A 27712-nucleotide genomic window follows, 5' to 3' on the forward strand; every position below is an offset into this window, starting at 1 on the left:
CAAGGCGCTCCTCGCAAAACTTCCATCATTTGGGATTCCCGAGAGCTTATGCAAGTGGACCTACAGCTTCCTCACTGGGCGCAGCATACAAGTCGTTGTCGACGGTTTTTGCTCGAATCCCAAGCCAGTGTATGCTGGAGTGCCCCAAGGCTGTAATAATGCCTTTATGCCTTTTATGCCTTTTATCTCTGGTCTGGCGCACCCCAGTATAAGCTCGATCCTTATGACCGCGTGCAACGCAGAGCAGCTCGAATTGTGGGTGACCCAGTGCTCTTTGAACGGCTGGATCACTTGGCGTTGCGTAGAGACGTCGCTTCATTGTGTGTCTTCTACCGCATTTATCACGGGGAGTGTTCCGAAGAGCTGTTTAACCTGATTCCTGCCGCCGAATTCCACCTTCGCACGACACGCCACAAATTAGGATATCATCCCCACCATCTGGATGTTTGGCGGTCCTCCACGGTGCGGTTTTCAAGGAGCTTTCTTCCACGTACTACAAAGCTGTGGAATGAGCTTCCTTGTGCGGTGTTTCCGGGACGATACTACATGGGTTCCTTCAAAAAAAGCGCGTACACCTTCCTTAAAGGCCGGCAACGCTCTTGTGATTCCTCTGGTGTTGCAAGAGAATGTGGGCGGCGGTGATCACTTACACCAGGTGACGCGTACGCTCGTTTGTCCTCCTATTCCATAAAAAAAATTTAACGGCGGCCACCTTGGATTTCTAATATGATCCCAATTTCGTTCTCTGCACCCTCGAGAGCCTCGAATACGATATCCATATTCCACTTCAAAAATTGTTGCAACAATAAATAAATAGGTACGTGATGTTTTTATTAAATTCTAAATTTATATTTTGTTTCTTCTTTCTTATTACATATTATAATCTAGTATTTCTTCCACTTTACTGATTTAAGGAAATGTCTATTCACTTGCAACATTATTTGGCTGTCTGTGTGCGTAATGGAAAATAATGGAATAAAAGACGGAGAATATTGATATTATAGATATACTAGATGAGTTTCATTTTATGAACACAAAATATATAGGGCTACTCTACGAATGAGGCGGCTTTAATTTTTAAACATCTCGAGGATCTGGCACTGTCCCAAATATTACGAATCCAATGAATGTACAAAAAAAATCCAACTCAGCCTACTCTAAGTATAACATCTGTATTTTCCATCAATTTTTTAAAATATTAATAAAAATATTTTACATGCTACATATACGAGTATATACTACATATATACATACTACATACGGTACTACAGTATGGCATAGAACTAGTATAATAGTAGATACTAGAACTAGTTTAAGGAGAGCATTTTAATCATGGAGGTGTAAAAATTTTGATTACTTAACATGTCCTTTATACTAATAAAATAATTAATATATATATCGGCGCAAATACTACAATACGAATTGAAAACAAGTGCACCTGCACCGAGCCTCATAAATACGGCCGCATTTCAAAACACGTGGATTAGCACGTGCGCCGGGTCCTATAAATACAGCCGCACGGTCGACACTTGGGTCAGTCGTGCTCGGGCTGTCGTACGGTACGGACCTCTCTGCGACGTCGTAACGCTGCCCGTTGAATAAATGAAAGTAATAAAATACCTACTCCTGTAGTTTTCTTTAGAAAAACCAATGAGTGATCTTCAGCAAGATAGCAATTGTGATGTAATGACGTCACACCTTTTAAGAACAATACAGAGGTTCTTTCCTCGTCATATATTAATTATACAAATTGTAGAAATATCTAATCCTACCACACGAGGTCACTGACGTGTGGGATGTTGATTCAACAATAATTGTTTCGATAGTCGTTTCCGTAAACGGTCTTATAGCATAGAGCCTCGACCATTACCTATCTCAAGAGGCCCTCGCCAAATAACTGGATAAACGGTAAGATACAGAAGACGAAGTTTTGGGAACAGCACGCATCGTGTGGAAGTTCTTCAATCTGACGATCACTCGAGGAATTGGAACATCATCATTGTGAACGGTCGGACTCTATTTTTTATGTTCATAATTTTGTTTTTAATGATCTTCATTTAAATAAATGTAGGAAATAAAATTTAATTGAAAATGAGTATAATATTTATATTTTTAATATTAAAATTCTGAATACATTTATAATCCAGTGGTTTATTTTATACTGTTAGGTATTTGCAGATACCATCTAAAACGTTAACGAAGTATCTTTGTTCTTGGAGACTTGCTTTCAGAGCTGATAGATTACCGGAAAATGCAGTTTTAAGTCTGAAACATTAAATTGTCAAATATTTATATAGTATAATAATAATAATAAGATATGCGTTGATATAATCCTTGACTTGGCCGGAGCTATCGATGCCGTCTCAATACACAACCTGACTCTACACATCTTGGAAAGCATTAGCATTCTTGTCTTTCCTCTAAAACTATTCCAAGCCTATCTAACTGACAGGAGAAAACCCGTCAAAATAAGGGATTCCTTTCGTCTGATACTTCTCTATTTCGGAGTCCCCCAAGGAAGTAACCTGGGTACAACTCGGTTCTCGATCTACTTGCATTGCTGTGTAACCATACATTAATAACATGAACCTTACCTGGGCTTGACGATAGGAAAAATCCGAATTAAGATTCCTAATAGTTTATCCATGGCAATTTGACTCGAAGAAAAATAGAGTACCTACCTATAATAAGTATATCAAACCCAAGAACTATTATTTATTATTTTATTCCCGATTGATATATAAAATTTTACGAAATCAAAATTCAATCAATTATAATATTTTTATGTGACGACCAATGACGTTCTATACATATAGACAATGTACCTCATACAAAATCAAAGCCGAAATATGGCACATGCCACAAATGACACCATGATAAGCTCCGACTGCTATGTCTATATATTTCTGCGTTTACTCCAGTTGATTAAAATATTATTGGTCAATATGCAGCAATGTAAACACTTTTTAAGCTTCAGCTGCGTATTTTGAATTAGATGTCACTGTCCCTGATGTCACTGTCCAAATCGGGTTCTTTAGAACATCAGTGGAGTAGCAGTTAAGTATTTTTTTAAACCCAGACGAAAAAGAGGGTTGCTATCTGTTTTACGTTCGTCAGTCTGTCCCTATTTTCCGATCAGGATCCTATTTAGTCGGAGGTTTTTCACGTTTTTAATAAAAAAATCCATTCATATTATTTGGAAGGGGATCGAAGGAGAAATTTTGTATGTTTATTTATTGGCTTGTGTTTATATTTGTTACTTCTTTACGTTCTAAAGGGATTTGGATTTAATAAATAAAGGTAACCTTTATTGAGGGAAACGAATACTCACATATAATATTTTTTTTTAAATAAAATAATTAGTTAAACTGGTTATTTAAATGTTGGGTTCCTTGAATTAAATAAAATTTATCTTTTAGACTTAGATATCTTTTCCAGGGTATCTTTTTGGTATATGTAGCGTAAGCGGCCATAAACACATATTTGTATGACAGCTTTCGTCAAAATTCAAATGTGGTTAAATCCACAAAAATTAAAACCGATAGCGGTGAAACATAAATATGCTTATTTGGTTTGTAAATTTCTTCACATCTCACTATTGCTACTAACTGGCGCCAATTCTCTTTCAGTATCTCGTGTACGGGAAAGCACTTTCGTGATAACGTGTACATAGTACAAGTACCTATGTAATTGTTCACGTTCTTGTAAGCCGTTCACGTTACACAAAATACAATATTGCTACTCATTGTTTACTAGAGCTTTAAAAAAATTTTAACAAAAAAACAACCGACTTCAAAAACATTATTCCAAAACAGTAGATATAATATGCACTAAAGAGTATAAGAATAATTGCGTATTTTTATACAATCTAATTAATAAATCTTACTTTAGGAACGATTATTGTTATTTTTATTCCGTTGATCACCATATTTTACTACGACAATTACTTGACCATAACGACGTTACGGTAGGTGACTCAAATATTATCCGGATTGCATAAAAAAGATTCGGCCTAGTATCGTTGATCCTAAGAATTGACGAGTTCCGTTACTTTCTTATGGATCCCATAAGCAGAACCTAACAAACTATCACCAAACAACGTTTGAAGTACTTCAAAAATTGTTGCAACAATAATTAAATACGTGATGTTTTTATTAAATTGTAAATTTATATTTTGTTTATTCTTTCTTATTACATATTATAATCTAGTATTTCTTCCAATTTACTGATTTAGGAAAATGTCTATTCACTTGCAACATTATTTGGCTGTCTGTGTGCGTGTTGGGGAATGTAAGTACGTGACGCTCATGCACACATTAAATATAATGTTACTTTTATATTGACAGGAACTATGAATGAAACTGAGCTTTATTATTCTATGCTCTTTAATATGTTCGTGGTTCGCATCTTCTGTTTATACCCAATTATTATAGAGCGTCAAATTGAAGGAGAAATTTATACAATATAATGGAAAATAATGGAATAAAAGACGGAGAATATTGATATTATAGATACACTACCTAAGTTTCATTTTATGAACACAAAATAATTAATACAGGGTGGACCAAAAGTCCGTTTACATTTGAATCGGTTGCCGCGTCTAGCAGCGGCGGCGGAGGGGGGTGGAGGGGTTACGCATTGCAAGAGCGGCCAATGGGAATTTAGTATCATGGCGTCATTTAGCGGTAGTCAACATGCATTTTGTGTACGCGAGTACTATCGAAACAACGATTCTGCGACCTTAGCTCAACGAAAGTTTTGCAATCATTACAAGATACGACACAAAAATCAAGCTCCATCAGGTGTGTTAATTAAATAATGGGTGCTCAAGTTTGAGAAGACGGGTTCAACAATGGATTTACCTCGATCTGGCCGGCCTAGAACGTCGAGGGACTCCGAAAACGTGTAGCGAGTAAAATCGTCTGTTCGTGACCAACCTGGACTATCAACTCGAAAGCGGTCTGCTGTCCTTAACGTGCCAAGATAATGATGTATTAAACCGCATTCTCAAGAAAGATTTAAGTCTACATTCCTATAAAATCCAAATGGTGCCGGAATTAAGGCCTCAGGAACATGCCACTAGGTTGCAGTTTGCGAACGAAATGGTAGAGCGATTCACCAGTTTTACAAACATTTTTTTCTCAACAAGGCACACTTCCACCTAAATGGGCATGTTAATAGACAAAATTGTCGTTATTGGAGGGACACTATGTCATGGTGATCAAAAACCCCTGCATTCCAGCCAACCAACCCAGTACCTCTTGACGAATTAAAGGATCGTATTCGCACAGAAATCCAAAACATCTCAACAGAAACATGTAAAGCTGTCATCGAAAATTTCCGCTCGAGATTGCAGCAATGCCAGAATAATGAAGGATTGCATATGGATGATGTGATTTTAAAGAAATAAATTCCCCTTTTGTTTACTATCAAAAACAATATACAATTTTGATCTAATGTAATTAGTTTTTTTTAATCATCATTTCAATTATAAACGGACTTTTGGTCCACCCTGTATATAGGGCTACTCTACGAATGAGGCGGCTTTAATTTTAAAATATGTCGAGGATCTGGCACTGTCCCAAATATTACGAATCCAATGAATGTACAAAAAAAATTCCAACTCAGCCTACTCTAAATATAACATCTGTATTCTCCATCCATTTTTAAAATAATAATAATTTTTACATGCTACATATATACATACTACATACGGTACTACAGTATGGCATAGAACTAGTATAATAGTAGATACTAGAACTAGAACTAGTTTAAAAGAGCATTTTAATGATGGAGGTGTAAAAATTTTGATTACTTAACATGTGCTTTACTACTAATAAAATAATTAATCTATATATATAAAAATGAATTGCTGTTCGTTAGTCTCGCTAAAACTTAAATTTTCGCTTAAATTTTGTTTTTCCTTTGATGTGTCCCCCGTAGTTCAGAAATCAAATTGAAATAGTATTTTAAAATGAATAACTAATTAGATAATATATATCTTTGTAACTTTCTCAGGAGGTAAAAACTTAACTTAATTTTAGCTAACTATAGTTGGTAAATTAACTACAGTTGTTAACTATCTATTAGATTATTTTTATGTAGATTGATAAATCACGAGTTTTGTCTCAATTTAATCTTTCCTTCCTTCTATCTTTCTTTACTTCGGTTTTCCTTTGTGATAGTGACACTTTACTGCTAAGTTTTTTTTTAATGGAATAGGAGGACAAACGAGCGTGATCACCGCCGCCCACATTCTCTTGAAACAACAGAGGAATCACAAAAGCGTTGCCGGCCTTTAAGGAAGGTGTACGCGCTTTTCTTGAAGGTACCCATGTCATATCGTCCCGGAAACACCGCACAAGGTAGCTCATTCCACAGCTTCGTAGTACGAGGAAGAAAGCTCCTTGAAAACCGCACTGTGGAGGACCGCCACACATCAGATGGTGGAGATGATATCCTAACTAGTGGCGTGTCGTGCGAAGGTGAATTTCGGCTAAGTGCGCGAGAACTTTTCTCACTTTGATTAATTACAATTAACGATGCCGAGGAGAAGACGACCTAACTTAGGTCGTCGCAGTCAATCAAACATGCGAACAGCTACCTCAAGTGCTAACCGCAATGATGACCACAGAGAGACAGATCAAGAAAATAGTCGTATCGCTATGTCAGAATTGCGTTCTTTAGTGAGTGACAATGAAGTAGATAGGCTTAGAATGCAACGAGTTCGTGGACATCAAACACAACAACAGCGAGCACGACATAATGATATTAAGCGAAATTCACTCAAATTTTCAACCATCTATGATCAACACCTATTTTTGCATCGCGATTTTTATATTATTCTGTTCCATCCACAGAAATAGGGTTGCAAGATGGCAATGGAATATAATAATTATTGTAGTACGACATTTTATATACGATATATTTGGTAGGTCTGCGAATCGGTCGTCAGCCATTTTTTATACCCCATAAATTTTCATTATTATTTTTTTCTTATCTTAATAATATATATAAATTACGTGTCACGTTGTTTGTCCGCGATGGACTCCTAAACTAATAAACGGATTTAAATGGGGATTACTTCATGGAGTGCAGTTTAGTCCAACTTGAGGGATGGGATAGTTTTTATTTCGATTTGGAACCCATTACTATTTTTATTTTCAATATTTTTTTTGTATGGACATATTTGCTATGAGAGAATTTAGTGACGCACGGTTCGACGGTTCTGCTGTGAAACAATTTCAGTGTAACAACAGGCATTTTTTACGAAATAATTATTGATTTTTTGAAATATTATTGGCAAATTCCTATAACACAGCTTTTTTATCATCTACAGAACAACGTCTGTCGGGTCAGCTAGTATATTAATAATAATACAAATTGTAGAAATATCTAATCCTACCACACGAGCTCACTGACGTGTGGGATGTTGATTCAACAATAATTGTTTCGATAGTCGTTTCCGTAAACGGTCTTATAGCATAGAGCCTCGACCATTACCTATCTCAAGTGGTTCTCGCTAAATAACTGGATAGCTAATAACGGTAAGATACAGAAAACGAAGTTTTGGGAACAGCACGCATCGTGAGGAAGTTCTTCAGTCTGACGATAACTGGAGGAATTGTGAGCATCATCATTGTGAACGGTCGGACTCAATAGAGATAAAAAATGATCTACATTTAAGTAAATGTAGGAAATAAAATTTATTTGAAAATGAGTATAATATTTATATGTTTAATAATACAATTCTGAATACATTTATAATTGAGTGGTTTATTTTATACTGTTATTTATTATTTTAATCGCGATTCCTATATAAAATTTTACGAAATCAAAATTCAATCAATCATAATATTTTTATGTGACCATGACCAATGACCAATGACGTTCTATACATATAGACAATGCACCTCATACAAAATCAAAGCCGAAATATGGCACATGCCACAAATGACACCATGACAAGCTTCGACTGCTATGTCTATACATTTATGCGTTTACTCCAGTTAATTAAAATATTATTGGTCAATATGCAGCAATGTTAACACTATATAAGCTTCAGCTATTTTGAATTTAGAACCCGATTTGGACAGTGACATCAGTGGAGTAGCAGTTAAGTATTTTTTTAAACCCAGACGAAAAAGAGGGTTGCTATCTGTTTTACGTTCGTCAGTCTGTCCCTATTTTCCGATCAGGATCCTATTTAGTCGGAGGTTTTTTACGTTTTTAATTAAAAATCCCATTCATATTATTTGGAAGGGGATCGAAGGGGAAATTTTGTATGTTTATTTATTGGCTTGTGTTTATATTTGTTACTTCTTTACGTTCTAAAGGGATTTGGAGTTAATAAGTAAAGGTAACCTTTAATGAGAGAAACGAACACTCATATATAATATTTTTATTTAAATAAAATAATTAGTTAAACTGGTTATTTAAATGTTGGGTTCCTTGAATTAAATAAAATTTGTCTTTTAGACTTAGATATCTTTTCCAGGGTATCTTTTTGGTATATGTAGTGTAAGCGGACGTCAACATATATTTGTATGACAGCTTTCGTCAAAATTCAAATGTGGTTAAATCCATAAAAATTAAAACCTTTAGTGAAGAAACATAAATATGCTTATTTGGTTTGTAAATTTCTTCACATCTCTCTGCTGCTACCAACTGGCGCCAATTATCTTTCAGTATCTCGTGTACGGGAAAGTACTTTCGTGATAACTATCATAATCGGTTCACCTAGTCGAAAGTTCTGAGGTAACAAACAGAAAAAACATACCGACGAATTGACTGACGAACTCTATAGTTTTCATATCTGACTGTGTCCTTTCATCTGTCCCATTCTGACAAGCGGGTCTTCTCTGGGGATTTGTCAATAATTTTATCATATTAAATGAAAAGAAAATCGTTTTTATTAAATTTCTTACGCTTTTTGCATAATATTTAAAGATATATAATATATACATTATATAAATAAAATAACCTTACCGATGATAAGTCACACCATATTATTTTTGAGTCGTTAATGCACTTTATATAGCACACTTAGGTTTGTTGATTAACACATAGTTGACACACGACTAAGGCGAAAAGTGTGCTTACATTGTGTTTAAGACACTTTTGCCATTCCGTTACCAGGCTGCGAATGATTTGTCCATATGTATAGAACGTAATTGGTGACAACACTAGACTGGAAAAATGACCAAGAATCTAATGAAACTTTTAAATAAAATTTGGTATAAGTAATTATAGGATTTTGCTTTCATCACCTTCACTCTATTAAACGAATGAGTTTTATCTCAACTGATAGTTTTTAAAAACACAGAATATGCCTGGGTAGGCTTGCTTACTCAATTCTGCGTATGGCTATCTGGCAAACAGATGTGAACAGGTAAGTCAATATGGGTAACTACATCGATCTGCTAATCAATTGAAAATTGATATTAAAGGTTCGATATTTTAATTACAAAACCAATCATAAATAGGCTAGCTTGCAAAAATTCGTACACAAAATATTATTGCCAAGTTTAAAACATTTAGTTTTAGCTATTTGCCCTGTGCTTCCCCGGGGCGTAGAAAGAATAGGGTAGTCCCAGGCCCAAGGGTGTCGTAAGAGGCCACTACGGGCTTATTGAAAGTGGGAGAGTCACGCTACCGTCTTTGGACGTCAGCACAATCGGGTCAGACTCCTCCGGGCTACTTACCACCCTCGCACAGAATACCGGCGTGAAGTAGCGGCTTAGTGACGCTATGTTTCGCATAGGTTAGTGTCGAGGACCGGAGGCCACCTCCCCCTTCCCCCCAACAAAATTTGAGAGCGGTATTTAAACAGTAATTACCCCAGGAGGGTACCGGCTTTAGTAGAGCCGGAGAATACCTCCCCGAGCATTCGCGCTCGGGCTTCTCCTCGTATTCTGGGGAGGGCACAGTACCGCATATGTCACAGGACAAACAGGGCGGCAACACCACGGCACCCCACTCTACGCTTAATGTGGACTTTTGTAACATCAGGGGAATTCACTCCAACTTAAACGCCGTCCACCACGACCTTGAGACGGCGCAACCGGCCTTGTGTTTTCTTACGGAGACGCAGATATCTCGACCTAGCGATACGTCATATTTAACGTACCCCGGGTACAAAATTGAGCACAATTTTTTGCCTCATACCGGGGTATGTGTGTACGTTAGGGAGGATATCTGCTGCCGCCGTCTCGGCAATTTTGAGGGTAGTAACCTGTCTACTCTCTGGCTCCGCGTAGATTTAGAGGACCGCATCCGCATCTATGCGTGTGTTTACAGGTCCCATAGTGGTAACGCAGAAATCGATCATCTCATGGGCTGCGTTCAAGCGGCAATTGACGACGTGCTTGCACAGATCGCCTCCGCTGAAATCGTAGTCTTGGGTGATTTCAACGGACACAATTTCGAATGGCTTGGATCACGTACCACACACTACGCAGGGCGATCTGTGCACAATTTTGTATTGGCGTATAGTCTGTCCCAATTGGTTGAATCGCCTACGCGGCTCCCGGATGTGGATAGTCACATGCCGTCCTTATTAGATCTGCTGCTGACTACACATCCCGATAGTTACCAGGTCTCTGGCGACGCCCCTCTCGGAACGTCCGACCATTGCCTGGTCAGGAGTGTAGTGCCTATCCACCGCCAACGTCGCAGACCACCAGCGACCCGCCGCGTTTGGCACTACAAGTCAGCAGATAGAATGCGTTCCTTTTTTGCATCCTACCCTTAGGGCAAGGTTTGTTTCCCTTTGGATGATCCTAGTGCCTTCGCCTTTGCAGTTGCCGATGTGATACTGCAGGGCATGGATATTTTTATACCAAGCTCTGTAGTACCGATCGGTGGCACACAGCCCTGGTTCGATGCGTCAGTTAAAGCAGCATCTGACTGCAAAAAACAGGCGTATCGAACTTGGGTAGCGGCGCTGGGCACAAAGGATCCGAAATGCAAAGTTCTTAAGAGGAAATATAACCGTGCCTCCAGATTTTTTAAGTGGCAAATCTCCCGTGCGAAATCGAAGCACGTCGTCAAAATCGGCGAGCAGCTTTCCAGTTACCCGACCGGAACACGCAAGTTCTGGTCGTTGTCGAAAGCTGCTCTTGGTAACTTCAACCAGCCGTCCCTGCCGCCGTTGCACATGAGGAATGACACCCAGGCCCATACGGCAAAAGAGATTGCCGATCTCCTGTGCACTCTTTTTGCATCCAACTCGACTCTTGACGACAACGGAAAAACACCGCCGACCATCCCGCGGTGTCAGAGCTCTATGCCTGAAGTGCAGTTCAGACAGAAAACTGTTAGGCGAGCTCTGTTTTCAGGAAGTTGAGCGGGCGGATGGCATTTCTCCAATCGTGCTTAGAACGTGTGCCCCTGAGTTGACGCCGGTGCTAACAGATTTATTCCGGCACTCTTATTCAAAAGGCGTAGTCCCTGACTCATGGAAGTCAGCCCTTGACCATCCGATCCAAAAAAAAGGAGACAGTTCAGATCCAGCAAACTACAGGCCTATTGCTATAACCTCCCTGCTCTCCAAAATCATGGAGAGCATAATCAACCACCAGCTCTTGGTATACCTAGAAGGTCATCAGTTGATCAACGACCGACAGTACGGCTTTCGCCATGCTCGGTCGGCAGGTGATCTTCTGGTATATCTAACACATAAATGGTCGGCGGCTATTGTAAGCAAGGGTGAAGGCCTGGCAGTTAGCCTGGATATAGCGAAGGTCTTTGATCGTGTATGGCACAAGGCGCTCCTCTCAAAACTTCCATCATTTGGGCTTCCCGACAGCTTGTGCAAGTGGTCCTCCAGCTTCCTCACTGGGCGTAGCATACAGGTCGTTGTCGACGGATATTGCTCGAGTCCGAAGCCCGTGAATGCTGGAGTGCCCCAAGGCTGTGTGCTATCTCCTACGCTGTTTCTTCTGCATAGCAATGTATGTTGGAGGTGTCCAACATACATTGCTATGTAGATGACAGCACTGATGATGCCGTATACACGGGCCATGCAGGTCTCTCTCGGGAAATCGTCGACCAGTGCCGGGAGAAACTTATTTCTTCTATCGAGTCCTCTCTCGAGAAGGTCGCGGGATAGGATAAATTGAATCTTGTCCAATTCAACCCCCAGAAGACTCAAGTTTGCGCGTTTACAACTAAAAAAACAACACAATAACACTTCCCTTAAAGCCTAGTATCGGAATACTGGATCTCGAAATCTTGAGCGATTGCCAATTCCGAGGCCATCTGGAGGACAAACCCAAATTGGCTTCGAAGAAGCTGGGCGTCATCAATAGAGCACGGCAATACTTTAAGCCGGCCCATCTTCTAGCGCTCTACAAAGCTCAGGTCCGGCCACACATGAAGTATTGCTGTCATCTCTGGTCTGGCGCACCCCAGTATCTCGATCCATTTCTTCTACCGCATTTGTCACGGGGAGTGTTTCGAAAAGCTGTTTAACCTGATTCCTGCCGCAGAATTCCACCTTCGCACGACACGCCACAAGTTAGGATATCAACCCCACCATCTGGATGTGTGGCGGTCCTCCGCGGTTTTCAAGGAGCTTTCTTCCACTTACTACAAAGCTGTGGAATGAGCTTCCTTGTGCGGTGTTTCCGGGACGATACGACATGGGTACCTTCAAAAAAAGCGCGTACACCTTCCTTAAAGGCCGGCAACGCTCTTGTGATTCCTCTGGTGTTGCAAGAGAATGTGGGCGGTGGTGATCACTTAACACCAGGTGACCCGTACGCTCGTTTGTCCTCCTATTCCATAAAAAAAAATATAGGTGCCAGAGAAAAGGAAGAGCGTCCGAGGCCCAAAGTTTGATCCTTATCAACAGTCTAGTCCATTGGTTCAATAATACAGGTGTAATATGTTTGAAAAACATTCGGGTCGATTTCCGTCAAAAGTTCAAGAAATTAAAAAAAAACTAAATATACAGTTATTGGTTTCTTATAAATCGAGGGCATGGCTCCTTTGAGAGGTACGATGTCAATGCTTTACCATATGCCTGTTTTATATTACCATTTATGTGGTCAATACATACAAGTTAAAGTTGTTAAGAATATCATTATAAAGTTTGTTTGTTAAATTACTTCATAATGGCTATATTAAAGACACCACCTATTATTTTTCATGGTTAGTCATAAGTTTATGCAAAACTAGCTGAAAATTATTGTTTAGTTATGAGTTTGAAATGTTTTAGGTTTTTTTTGTATGAAAATAAGGGACGAGACGAGCAGGACGTTGAGCTGATGGTAATTGATACGACCTGCCCATTACAATGCAGTGCCGCTCAGGATTCTTGACCAACCCAAAAATTCTGAGCGGCACTATATTGCGCTTGTCACTTTGAGACAGATGTTTAGTCTCATTTAGTAATTTCACTAGCTACGGCGCCCTTCGGACCGAAACACAGTAATGTTTACACATTACTGCATCACGGCAGAAATGGGCGCCGTTGTGGTACCCATAGTCTAGCCGACATCCTGTGCAAAGGAGCCTCTCACAGGTATAATCAAAGTCTCCATTTTGGTGTTGGCAATCTTACAAAAATAATGAGAACACAGTTATAGACAGGTAGTACAAGATATATTTTTGAATAAAAATTAATTCACATTTAGTAATTATAAGTAATTAATATACATTAAAATATGATAAATTTGTGTTATATAGTATGGCGTGACAGCAGGCTTATTTACTAAGTAACAATAAGTACATAAAGATCCACAAAGCTCATCAAACCCTGAATTTTAAGCACTTTTACAATCGAATTTCAGATATTTTCATACTCTCGAGTACTCTGTACCTAAAAATTAGGCACATAATAAAAAAATTCGCTTACAAAGAATACAATATAGTTATAAAGTATTAATTAATATTATAATTACCTCTCGTACACTTATTGATATATTACAAATATGGATCCAGAGATAAGCATTGCCAAAAACCTGCACTTTGAAATTCAGTAAATTATACAAGCTTATATAATTTATACGTCTAGATAGTCAACCGATAAAAACAGGCCAGGAATATTAGTTTAGTGTGCGTGACAAGCTACGTCTTACACTCGCGATTTGTATGACACTTTGTGTTAGTGTGCGTAAATTGTTCAAAATAGAGGTTAGTTCTAAATTCTATTTTTTATGACGTTTTCACGGTTGTCATAGTCTATTTAGACGTACAAATAAGTTGATAAAAGGGGATCATAATTTACTTAAATTATGCACGTAGATATATATTTAATATAAATATGCCAAGCACATAAACAATTACTATAACAACTAAATGTCATCGACAGAAAATTTGAAAACATCACAATTTAACAAAATTAGCTTTATCTGAACTATTGTGTTACGAAGTAATATGGCAGCACTTTAGGTTTTGTAGTGAGTACAAACTAATGAAGCAGCCACAGCATAAATTCTATAAAAATGTCAAATGCTCACAGAGCAATTAATGGTTACCAAGTTAGTATGTTAGTGTATATATAACATCTCACGAAAAACTAAAATGAGTCTAGTCAACAGTTAAATTTTTTCCATCTTTAGCTATTGGGCCGAGACATGGACACTAAAGAAGGCCGACAGAGATCGCATTGATGCCTTTGAGATGTGTTGCTGGAGGAAGATGCTTCAAATCCTTGGACAGCATTATACACCAACCAATCCATCCTTCACACTTGAGGTGTAAAAACCAGACTCTTATCCATCTGCCTCAGTAGAATCTTGGGAGTTCTTTGGACATATCGCCATATAAAAAGGATGGACACAACCTCGAACTACTGATGGTTATTGGGAAGGTAGATCCTCAGAGAGATCACGGCCCTCAGCAATGGGGAATTCGGTACAGACAAAACAGGCAATGATTGCTTAACATCTCAAGGAATTTAATGAGAACTAGAAACGGGCTGGAGGCATTTGAGGCGATATATCTAAGACCCGATGACCTAATCTGGATACTTCATCAAGGGATCACAGATTTGGACTGGGCTATAAGATGCATTGTGTAACCCACTGACCTGTATAAATACCACTGGACAGGCTGTTCCATGTTTGACAGCAATTTGATGTGCCTATTTGAAGCGCCACTCGCGAGCGTCCAGAGAACTAATTTTGACGTATAATACAAATGGCTGCGAAGGAACGTACAATACTCTGAAGTATTTTTGCATTTTGAATTAGTTTCGTTCGTTTTCCGTGTTATTTATATTTCAAGAATCAACGTAATAAAGTACACAATTTTTATTTTGTGAATAGTATTCCTATCGATGTTTGTTTAGCTGAGGTTGTCATCACTAGTTTTAGTACCGCAGACTCTCGCTATGGCCAAGAGCGCCAAAATGGCGAATATCAAACAGGCACAAAAGCACTTTGACAGCCGCCAGTCCAGTGGTATATAGTAGAGGTTGTGTAATGGCAATCTTTCAAGAGGTATTAAACAATAAATATAATCTTTTCTACTGGACCCACGGTTACCATCTCTCGTTTAGTTTGGTCCCAAAAAACTAAACTAAATATAGTGCTAACATTATATGGTCTAAATTCAGTTTGTATTTTTTAATCCGTTCTTGCTTTAGATAGTAAATTTTACAATTGGATTGTGCAAGTAGGACATTGTTAGATAATTCAATGGTTTTTAATCAGAAATAAAAAAGATTTTAAGATGCAATGTTATGCAATTTTATATCAAATGTAATAATATAATATGTAAAGTTTGTAAAATTATAATAAATACTGAAGATATATTGTACAAATTAAATTTGCAAACAAAATTTATGTACGATGCGGAACTCGAACCAACGACCTCTCGCGTTCCGTGCTAGCGCACTTTCCACTGAGCCAGCCGTTAGAGAGACGTATCGTTGATAAATTTTGTTTTCACATTTAATTTGTACAATGTGTTGTTTCAACTCTCAGGGTGTGGCTTCATCTACAGGATCTACTTTACAGTTGACAACCTGCTCAACCCCAATATTTGCATATTAGGAAATTGACTTAAGATGTCGCTCCTTAAAATCTAAACAATTTATGTTTTAAAGTGGTAACCCTCACTTCTGGGATTAATTACACAAATTAAATTTGAAAACAAAATTTATCCACGATGCGGGACTCGAACCCGCGACCGCTCGCGTTCCGTGCGAGCGCTCTTCCACTGAGCCAACCGTTCGAATACAATCTCTTCGTTTGAAGCCATTATTGTCGTTTAGGAAAATAAAAATGGAGCGATATGATAATAAAAAAATTGTTAATGACAATACATAGACAAGAATAATATTATAGCGGTACTAGCTGACCCAGCAAACGTTGTATTGCCGATATTAAAATCGCAATACAAAAGTAACTGTTGATCGTAGATGGGTGAAAATTTGAAGTTGTATGTATTTTTTTAAGCTGACTCATAATCAAAGAAATTTAAAAAAAAATGTCAAAAAAATTAAAAAAAAAATCGTGTGGACCACCCTTAACATTTAGGGGGATGAAAAATACATGTTGTCCTATTCTCAGACTTACCCAACATCCACTCAAAATTTCATGAGAATCGGTGACGCGGTTTCAGAGCAGTTCAAAGTTTAACACCATGACACGAGAATTTTTAAACGGTTTTATTTATTATATTACATTTTAACTTTGTACCCGTTGGCTCTACTATACGTTATTATATAGTAACCGTACACCTTGTACGGTTACTATATAATAATAAAATATGTATTGATTATTTTGTCTTACTCATGCGGGAAAAGTAGTATTTTGACGCTCGCTGTTGCGGTAGACAAATAGCCGTTTGCCCATTTTAAAATTACATGCGTGGATTGAGTGCGAAAATTTTACTTGTCGCACGCAAATTATACTCGGCACACGCAAATTTCGAAATATAAAACTGATTTGATGCGTCTGACAGTTCAATTTAATAAATAAAATTATAATTTACGTTACAAAAGTTTAAAAACGAATATGGAGTTGGAAATAATACATAAATCGTCGCATTTGTAATACGAAATAGTATGTGCAACTCATGCGATGCTGTCGATTACTTGTCGCACAATATACTATTTACGCACTGTTATAGTACGCTCTATTGTCCATTCAATGAAGTATTTAAAAGTAACATGTATGTATCAAGGACGAGTAAAAAAAAGGACTCCGCGCCGTGATATTAGCAAGTGAAGCACCGTTATGCTAGTGTGTGTGCGGTTACGGGGGATACTAGTTACACAATTTTTTCTCCCTTAAATTATCATACATGGCCACAAATACTTATAAAGTATCGATTTTACACTTTTTCACAACGCACGACGGCATTTTTAAAATATTTTATTGAGACGCAAATGATCTATCACAGACGATGACCATTCTCATAATGGCCGCCTATCGGCCTGTAGAAGTGTAAGTGTGTGCGTAGGGCTATGTATTTACACGTTAATCGGCTTGTTTTGGTGCTACACTGTTATGTAAGGTGACACGGAGTCCTTATTTTTTTACTAGTCCGTGGTATGTATATGCATATATCTTGTATGATGGTATGGAACCTGAACCTGTCGGTCGTACATGACCTCAGACCTTTTATATATTCAGTCAGACACTAATATACTGCGAAATGAACCTCTTAAACACAAATTTCAGCCAAATAATAATCTTACGCTATTTGAATATAGTCCGGTCAATCTAAACCAAAATACGAGGGTGAAGGTTCATAAAATCACAACAAGCTGAAAATCAGTAAAATTGTTCAAAACATAATATTACATACAAATTTTAAGATTCCCATCAAATTCAAATATTCTCATTCAAAATAGGATGTGACATCACTTATGTAAAGTCAAAAACTACCACCCATTCCAAAATGAATGCCTCAGACCTGAGAAGAACGGGCGCAACAAACTCAGTGGGCTTTTTGACCCGTGTATGGAAAAAAAAATATTCGAGGTCAAAGATGAAAAAAATTTGTTTTTCACGTTTTTCAGCAAAACGATAAGTTTTATCATGAAGGTGCCCCTGTCAAAAATTGTAGATCATAAAATTATCTATAAAAAATGTATAGATACTTTTCTTTCTACGAACCACCATTTCTGAAATATAACGACAAAAAACGCATTAAGAACATAAACATGTGGCACCGTCAATGTCACACATTGTTCGAGACTGGGTCGAGTACGACTTGGGCGTAGTATTAGTTGACGTAGTTTGCGACTACGCATGCGGTATCTAGTTGGAGCACAGCAGAGACTAATCTTTAATCTAAGGTATAGCTTCATAAAACAAATGTCAAACTGGCATACAGGTCTATCTCTGCTGTGATTGTTAATTATGTTTTACACTAAATTCTCTAAACAAAAATAATCCATTAAGAAATATACGAAAAAATTAATAAGGTTTTTTACTTCACTGTAACAGTCAAAAGAAAGCATGGGTCATTGAACTAAACCCCAAAGGAATTTTCCAAGTACCTAAAATTTTCAAAATGTAACTATATATTATAGACTTTATATTTTTAATTAAAATGAATAATTTTTGTGCATACCATTTCTAATGTTTATCAGATTGACATAATCAAACTCTCAATAAAATGGAAATCAAAATCAGTCTATATTTTTACCTATGAGGTAGCGTGGAAACGTGTGCATATTATTACGAGACCAATTCTTACAACTTTTTGAATCGTTATATCTCAGAAACGGTGGATCGTAGGAAGATAATATTCAGACATTTTTTTTATAGATAATTGTATAATCAATAATTTCATGATTATGATCTTCTTCTTGAGTACTTTTATGATAAAACTTACCGTTTTGCTGAAAATCGCAAAAAACAACAATTTTGACCTTTGACCTCGAGTAAATTTCTTTCCGTACACGGGAATAATGGTGAACTTAAATTTTTTATTTGATTTTTTTTTATTATAATAAGGGATGAGATTTGCAGGACGTTCAGCTGATGATAATTGATACGCCATGCCTATTACAATGCAGTGCCGCTCAGAATTCTTGTAAAACCAAAAATTCTGAGCGGCACTACAATTGCGCTCGTCACCTTGAGACATAAGATGTTAAGTCTCATTTGCTGAGTAATTTCACTAGCTACGGCGCCCTTCAGACTGAAACACAATAATGTTAGCACATTACTGCTTCACGGCAGAAACAGGCACCGTTGTGGTACCCATAATCTAGCCAGCATTCAAAAGAGCCTCCCACTGGTAAATTATGTTTTGAAATTTTTTTGTGATTTTCAGTTTGTTTTGATTTTATGAACCTTCGAATGTCTAGAATCTAGATTGACCGGACTTAATTCTACCCTTACATGCTATGCTAACAATTTAAGTATAATATTAAAAGTAAAATAATATTTAACAATATTTTAAGACTAGATTCAAACACATAGTATATTGTATATAATAAAATCTTTGGAATGGCAGACTAGCTTTTCACTATAGCCTTAACATTAAAATTGTGCTTAAAATAATAAAGGAATAATTTAAAGTATATATTTTGAATTTGACTGTTCATTGCATACAAGTAGTTACAATACTAGTGGCAATGCTATGAGAGCCTTTTGGACACATTATTAAATAAATTATGTTACATTGTTTTCACTATCGGGTAAAAATGCCCCCAAGTAATAAAAATTAGTTCCTTCGAATATGTAGCAATAGGCATGTCGACAGTATTAATGAAACAAATAATATGTGTAATTGAGAAGATGTATACTGAAGGAACCCAGATTTTGGTATAAATATTGAGATAGATGGAAAAGATATTCAATAAAATAAAAATATAAAATACTCCGCTGCGCTCAAACTAGATGCCGCACTACCTAAGAACAATAGCTTTTCTAATTCGGCAATTATTCAATGCTTGTGTGCGTGGCATCTTGAAACTCAACGGCATGTTTCAAATTTAGTATCATACGCTTTCTGTTATTTTACATTGAAATTAATAAAATATGTAAGTATTTTACTGATGATATGTGATCCCAGTGTCTTTCTATTATTAGCAAAGTTTAAAGAAAACATGTGGCACCGTCAATGTCACACATTGTTCGAGACTGGGTCGAGTACGACTTGGGCGTAGTATTAGTTGCCATACTTTGCGACTACGCATGCGGTATCTAGTTGGAGCACAGCAGAGACTAATCTTTAATCTAAGGTATAGCTTCATAAAACAAATGTCAAACTGGCATACAGGTCTATCTCTGCTGTGATTGTTAATTATGTTTTACACTAAATTCTCTAAACAATAATAATCCATTAAGAAATATACGAAAAAATTAATAAGGTTTCGTACATGACTGTAACAGTCAAAAGAAAGCAAGGGTCATTGAACTAAAGCCCAAAGGACTTTTTCAAGTACCTAAAATTTTCAAAATGTAACTATATATTATAGGCTTTATATTTTTAATTAAAATTAATAATTTTTGCGCATACCATTCCTAATGCTTATCAGATTGACATAATCAAACTCTCAATAAAATGGAAATCAAAATCAGTCTATATTCATTATCTTATTTAGATAGGTTTTGATTAAAATTCCAAATTGTAAAAATACATTCAAGATTAGTATACAATATAGATAATGATAAATTTTCAAAATTGGCAATATTTAATACTAGATAATGTGTATAATCACATGCAGTTAGCAGGAGCACAAGTTACTGTCCTGTTTAGCTTGAAGTTTCTGCAACGACTGCCTTCTTCTCCCCGTGGCACACAGCATTGCGTACTCGACAGAGTTCTCCATTCTGTAAATGTATACACAAGTGTTACTTTTGAATCGATTAAATAATAAATTACAATAGAAAAAAATTATAAAAATACTATTGTTATTAGTAGCTCAATAATAAAATATTAGATAATTTAGGATATTCATAAGTTTGGATCTGAATTAGCTCTAAACACACCTTCACACACAGTCAGGATACATACTTTACCAGTGGGAGGCTCCTTTGCACAGGATGCCGTCTAGATTATGGGTACCACAACGGCGCCTATTTCTGCCGTGAAGCAGTAATATATAGGCATTTCTATGTTTCGGTCTGAAGGGCGCCATAGCTAGTGAAATTTCTGGGCAAATGAGACTTAACATCTTAGTAACTTATCCGGAGCGGCACATTGTAATGGGCAGGGCGTTGATACCATCCAGAACATCCCATTGCCTGTATTTATATTTTAAAAAATCTACATGTGCTGGTTACTAACAGATTTTTGTTGTAGAGACATTCAAATCAAATCAAATCAAATTAAATCAAAATCACTTTATGCATGTAGGTCAAGGAAGTAACACTCTTATTAATTTAAAAATATTTCTTTTATTTTAAGTAAATACTACTAAACCATCTCCGCGAAGGTAACCCCGCTGAATGAACCTCGTCGAATACAAGATGATGATGGAACCCAGAGAAGAAAATCACAGTACAAAACATTGTAAAACAGGTAATGAGAATCAATGATATCCGGTTCTACACAATGAACCAGCGCAAGGGGAGCTGGTCTAAGTCCCCAGCCTTCAACAACACTTTCTGTATCTTTGTGGTCAAACATAAAAAAAATGCTGGCCTCTGTCATGACAAGAACTGAAGAGTGTCGGGTGGTGAGAGAAGTGAGAAGTGAGGAGACATCTGAACCGCACACAGAACACAAAAAAGACAGTCCAGTAAGTAAAAAAAGATGCATCAAATACAGAAAATCTGAAAGCTTACCTACCTTTCATCATTTTAAGTCTGGGGGCCAGACAACATCTTACTGAATTATTGAAATAGAGACAGAGACCCTTATAAACCTGCTGATTGACATATTCATGATGTGATCATTGATTCATTCCCAGTAGACGGAGGGAGGTATAAGTGATTTTCATACCCAAACCAGGTAAATTAGTCTAAGATCCCGCTGCAGGATTGGTGCGTTCATCGACTTTTTGTTTAAAACCAAATTTTTATGTTTATTTATAAGTAAGAGAATATATATTTTCTAGGGTGCCTATCAAAATTTGGCCGCCATTATTTTTAATTGATTTTTGGTAAAAAATTTCGATTATTTATTTTTTAAATAAAATAACGTCTACATCACGGTTATTCATATGAAGATTCTAAAAAATCACGGTTGCCGTTGCTCACCTGGCCGCACCTCTTTGCAGCCAGGTGTAAACAGGTATGATTTGGATAAATTTATACGTTTATAACTTATATTTATTAATTATATGTCAAATTAAAGCAATTTTTTTCTATTAATTATCATATATGGTTGCTTAGCTAAATCTGGCCGCAAATAAGGGTTACTGGCTGTTAAAGATAATAAATATTCAAGGTAGAGTGAAAGAGAGTTAGGCACCCTAGTAAATATATATTCTCTTAATTATAAATAAACATAAAAATTTGGTTTTAAACAAAAAGTCGATGAACGCACCAATCCTGCAGCGGGATCTCGTACTAAATGTGACTAGTCCAATGTAAGATCATTCAGACCCATCAGTCTATCTCCCTAGTCTTGAAAACCCTGGAAATGCTGTGCGAGAGAGAACTGAGAGAAAATTTCCTCCAAAATACCATTACAAAACAATGTGCGTATGGATGAGGTAAAAGCACTGAATCTGCGTTTTGGGCTGTACAAAATGGTATAGAAGGTGCACTTTGATAGTAACTTCTTTGATTAACAGGTATGAAAGAAGCTCGATTACATATAGACCAGGGGTTTTTCAAAGCTGGTAAAACTCACACAATCAAGATTATGTAAATAACTCATTTGATAACGGGTCACCATCCTACTAACAATATAGGCGTAATCGACAGTTTCCTGTGCAGGATGAGGCCATAAGAGGTATGAGTAACTTCCTTGAGGAATTGGCATGGCAAGATTAGCAACCCAACCCTACCACGCAAACAGGTGTACGCCATTCTGGGAATGCGCGGAAACCAATATCCAAAAAGGCTACTTCAATCATAACATATACATTCACTCTGATAGTCAGGCAGCATTGTTGGCTTTAGACGCTGACTTGACGACGTCTAAGTTAGTCAATAATTGCGTTGAATGCCTGAATTCATTAGGCATGAAAAACAGAGTGATTCTCAGATGGGTCCCAGGGCATTCTGGAATCATAGACAATGAAATGGCCGATGAGCTCGCAAGATAAGCAGTCCAATATGGTCGGGAACCCATTTGTGGACTGCCTAAGAGCGCCATCCGACACACCCTGAGTAACCAATGTAAACAAGAAGCACTTAAACGCTGGAACAACTCTTCAGGTTTAAACCACTATAAAGCACTGATAAGGGCATTCAACAGTAGCTATGCGAATGAAGCCCTATCTTTGAACAGGAAAAATCTATGCATACTCACTAGGATGCTAACCGGGCACTGTCGCCTACACAAGCACCTCAGTGTGGTCGGCATCAAAAGCGACAAAACTTGCAGGTTCTGCCTTGAGGATGATGAAACGCCTATTCATCTACTCTGCGACTGCGGCCCACTAATGCATAAGCGTAACACAATCTTTGGCGACTACTTCGTGCCACCAGATAGTGTTTGCAACACTCGCGTCAAGGAACTACTGCGGTTCGTAAAGGCAGCAGGGCTTGACGACGAGCTTTAGTATGAGTGGCGAACACAATAGTTCAATTCTGGACGCGGTGTTACTAGGAATCATTAGGACTAGGAAATAGCCACCCTCTTCAAATAATAATAAATACCACGCAAAATAGGCGCACAGTAGACGTAATAGACGTCTAGTAGCGGAGGAAAGCCTGTGATTACATGTACCTATTGTATATTGGTTTGTAGGGTGCTGTAGCTAGCGAAATAACTGCGCTATAAGGCTTAATCTCGAAGTGACGAGCGAAATTATGATGCCGTTCTGAACTGTTGGTTCAATCAAGAAAGCTGATTAGTATTGCACAGTACTCAGCCCAGTATCAGGTGAATGCTAGTTGGTCTCGTAACTATCTCATAAAAAAGTATTATGTTCAATGAAATCATTGTGAAGTTGTATTACAAAATGTATACATACCTAAACATCACTTTGTCAAGCAAAACTTCAATGGCACGGTCAATGTTGAGGCCGGTTTTAGCACTAGTCTCCAAGTATGGCAAATTGTGATTTTTTGCAAACTCTCTAGCCCGATTTGGATTCACTAATCTTTTCTCTTGAAGATCACTCTTATGGCCACACAAGACAATGTCAGGATCTTCAATAAGGCTGTGAGTCTGAAATTAAATTTTATCATGCATAGAACACTATAAAAAAATATTTTGTACAAATTTGGCATTGCATATTTTAGGCAATTGAATGTCACATGCAGATATTTAGAAAAGTAAATGTTTTTTTTATGGAATAGGAGGTCGTACGGGTCACCTGGTGTTAAGTGATCACCGCCGCCCACATTCTCTTGCAACACCAGAGGAATCACAAGAGCGTTGCCGGCCTTTAAGGAAGGTGTACGCGCTTTTTTGAAGGTACCCACGTCGTATCGTCCCGGAAACACCGCACAAGGAAGCTCATTCCACAGATTTGTAGCACGTGGAAGAAAGCTCCTTGAAAACCGCACTGTGGAGGACCGCCACACATCCAGATGGTGGGGATGGTATCCTAACTTGTGGCGTGTCGTGCGAAGGTGGAATGTTGTTGACTTACTGACCTACTAATAAAGTAGTGATACTTTCTTATTTTTAGTGATTATTTTCTTATTTATTTGTTACTTTAACATTAAATTAACAATAATAGTAACTAAAATAATTAATTAGATTGTATAAAAATACGCAATTATTTTTATACTTATACCTTACAAAGAAAATGCAAAATGTTTACAAACAGACATTTTGCTTACGAATGGTATATTCGGACGTATAACGTTTCCCGCGTTTATTTGCAAGTCTGCTTGTCATTCGGAAAACTTCAGAATTATCATTGTATTGACAGTGTTGTCAAAGATATTGTAAACATTTTGCATATTCTTTGTTTATGCTTGCTTAGTTATAACTTTATACCAAGTTTATTTCTAAGGCCGTTAGTATATATTATTTCTATTGTTTTGGTACAGTTTTTGTAAGTCGGTTGTTTATTGTTACATTTTATTTTTATTAATACACATTGTTTTTCATTATTAGCTGGACGTAGCGAATGTATGCGATTTTACCATTTTTGCGTTTTTTTATTAGATTTCATTTTACTTTTGTTAACCATCTCTATGGGGAAGTCATCAGTTATGTAAATATTTTTATGGAATTTATTGGTGTTTTTTTGAAGTCAGGATATATTTGGATGTATAATTATTAAAACAGCCCAACCCTCGCATGTGTTTTAAAAACAATGGCTTTTGATTGTGTTGGTATGTTACGTAGAAATCCAATCACCATTCATTAAACTGTTCAAGCACCTGCTCAATGTAAGCGTTTTGAACAGTTTCATCTTGCACTCTGAGTCCCCTGAGCCAGAACACCCAGTTCCAAGAATGCTCAAATTAAATTTGAAAACAAAATTTGTGTAATTTATATCAGAAGTGATTAGACAATCACCTCACCACACAAAATAGGCCCGCCATGGTCATCAAGTTGCTGATAATAGGTCATGATAACATATAATCCCAGAAGTGAGGGTAATCACATTAAAAATATCAAATTAATAAAAGTGCAACCTTCAATTGACACAATTACTTCGTGGAGGAGCTACTTATTTCTTAGATTATTTCAGGCTGAGGTGGGCAGATGCTGCACAGGCTTGTTTGGTATGGTGTAAATGTACCCACAGTTACTGCCCTGGTTGTAACGCGACTCTGTGCCTATTGAATTGTTGTTTGCAATAAACACATCAAAAACTAAATGATACTTTTTTTGACCTTCTTAATGATCTTGTACTTTATTCGTGATTTAGTATTATTATATACAGTTAATCTAACATTGCTGTTGTTTCATTATTTACAAGTCCACAAAACAAAAAGTATATAATATTTTTTGCCACTTGAAATATAGTTAGCAATTGTGGATAAAAAACACCAGAGAATTAATTAAATTATATACCTTTACAAACAAATATAAAATGTTCCATGAAAGACAACTCTCTGAACTCTGAAGATCTGTCACTAATTCAGCATTGTCATTAATTATTTTCCTACAAAATTTAACACAAATATGGCAACAATAACAAAACTTAACAAACATAGTAATCAAAATAAGAAATAAAATATAAAAAATACCGATTCAGATTTTCTGTTGGAGCTTATAGATATTTATGGCAGCTCTATAGCGCAGTGATGAAGTGATGTATCTGAATATAATGATAGTGCCAGATGTTCTCAGAGCAGCAATTGCAAAAAGTATAGCTTTTCATAGTACGTGGCAATAACCCAATTACAAATTGTATACTAATGGTATTTATTATGTTAATGGTCACAATATGAGTGTACTGTTCACTACAAGTCCCAGATCGAATTTGTGTTTTTTATCATTCCATGATGTAAATACCTGGTACAATTGAATGGTTGGTTTTACCTTTAACTGTTCAATCCAATTTCTAACTTCAAGAAATGATGCCTCATTTGTTAAGTCAAATAGCAATAGAAATCCCATAGCATCTCTATAAAAAGCTGTTGTTAAGCTTCTAAACCTGAAAAGGTAACCATATCTGAAAAGCAGGCAAACAAAAACAGAACTATATATATATATATGGCAGCTCTACAGTGCAGTGATCAAGTGATGTATCTGAATATACTGATAGCGCTAGATGTTCTCAGAGTAGCAACAAATTACCTGGCAATAACCCATCTACAAATTAAATAATAATGGAATTTTTTATGTTAATGCTCACAATATGAGTGTACAGATGCATATATATATAAACAATGTTTAGCATTTCCCAAATATTAATACTAATTGTTGATAATGTACGAAAATAAATTTTTCTTCCATTTTCATGTAAATGATAACAATACAGCAGTTTTATTCCCATTTCTTTGGCTTACCTTTCTTGACCTGCTGTGTCCCACAGTTGCAAATGAATACGATGTTGTCTACCACCCTGTTGATAAACCTAAAGAAAGATTGTTAATAACCATACGTTTGTAAGTATTTCTGATTAGTGACACAACAATATGCAAAGTATGTAACGCAAAAGAATTTAGCAAAATATTAGTTTGATGCCCACGTTAGTACTAACATTCAATACGAAAATTCAAATAAACATACCAAAGTTTTTTCTCTAAAGTCAATTCCAACAGTGGAAATAAATTGTGTGTGAAAAACACCATCCGTATACTTGTACAGAAAACTCGTTTTTCCTACACCGGAATCACCAACACACAGCAGTTTTATGAGATAGTCGTAGTCCATTTTTAGCTATTGTAATAAATTATTAGATAGACCAACAAAAAATGTAGATTTAATAACGAAAACCTATTATTTTTTTGTACTGTTTTGTTTTCTGAATTCTGATGATATTCGATTATATTTAGAGCTACCGATTACAGTTGACTTTGACAATTGACATTTACCACCCGGTTCCATTATCTCTGGAGTGGACATGGACCTTACGTTGATGACGTCACATCGTCGCTTTGTTACGGTGTGAAAAACAAACATCACTAGGATATTATTATTATATTCCAAGATCCCACCGCTCGATTCTACAGGTACATGTTTTTTTTGATTAAACTAATTTTAAGTGGAGAGGTGATAAACCCGTTTGATGTTTCTTGGCATTACTGTGGATTCCAAATTA

General features: G+C 36.8%; 2 protein-coding genes across 2 annotated transcripts in view; one reads left to right on the forward strand and one right to left on the reverse strand.

Annotated features, from left to right (window-relative positions):
- The window catches only part of LOC126965103 (uncharacterized), a 518938-nt gene that overhangs the window by 445315 nt on the left and 45911 nt on the right, over positions 1-27712 (forward strand). The gene's annotated exons all lie outside the window — the stretch shown is intronic.
- LOC126965110 (ras-related protein Rab-27A) lies at positions 13587-27453 on the reverse strand. The gene is made up of 5 exons (XM_050808575.1): positions 27181-27453; positions 26958-27025; positions 26488-26602; positions 24011-24207; positions 13587-20750 (listed from the first exon to the last, which is right to left on the reverse strand). Exons 1-5 carry the CDS (start codon positions 27322-27324, stop codon positions 20645-20647), a joined length of 630 nt encoding a protein of 209 aa, XP_050664532.1. The 5' UTR covers positions 27325-27453; the 3' UTR covers positions 13587-20644.

Source organism: Leptidea sinapis, chromosome 6 (genome assembly GCF_905404315.1).
Source record: "Leptidea sinapis chromosome 6, ilLepSina1.1, whole genome shotgun sequence".
Classification (NCBI taxonomy): Eukaryota; Metazoa; Arthropoda; class Insecta; order Lepidoptera; family Pieridae; genus Leptidea; species Leptidea sinapis.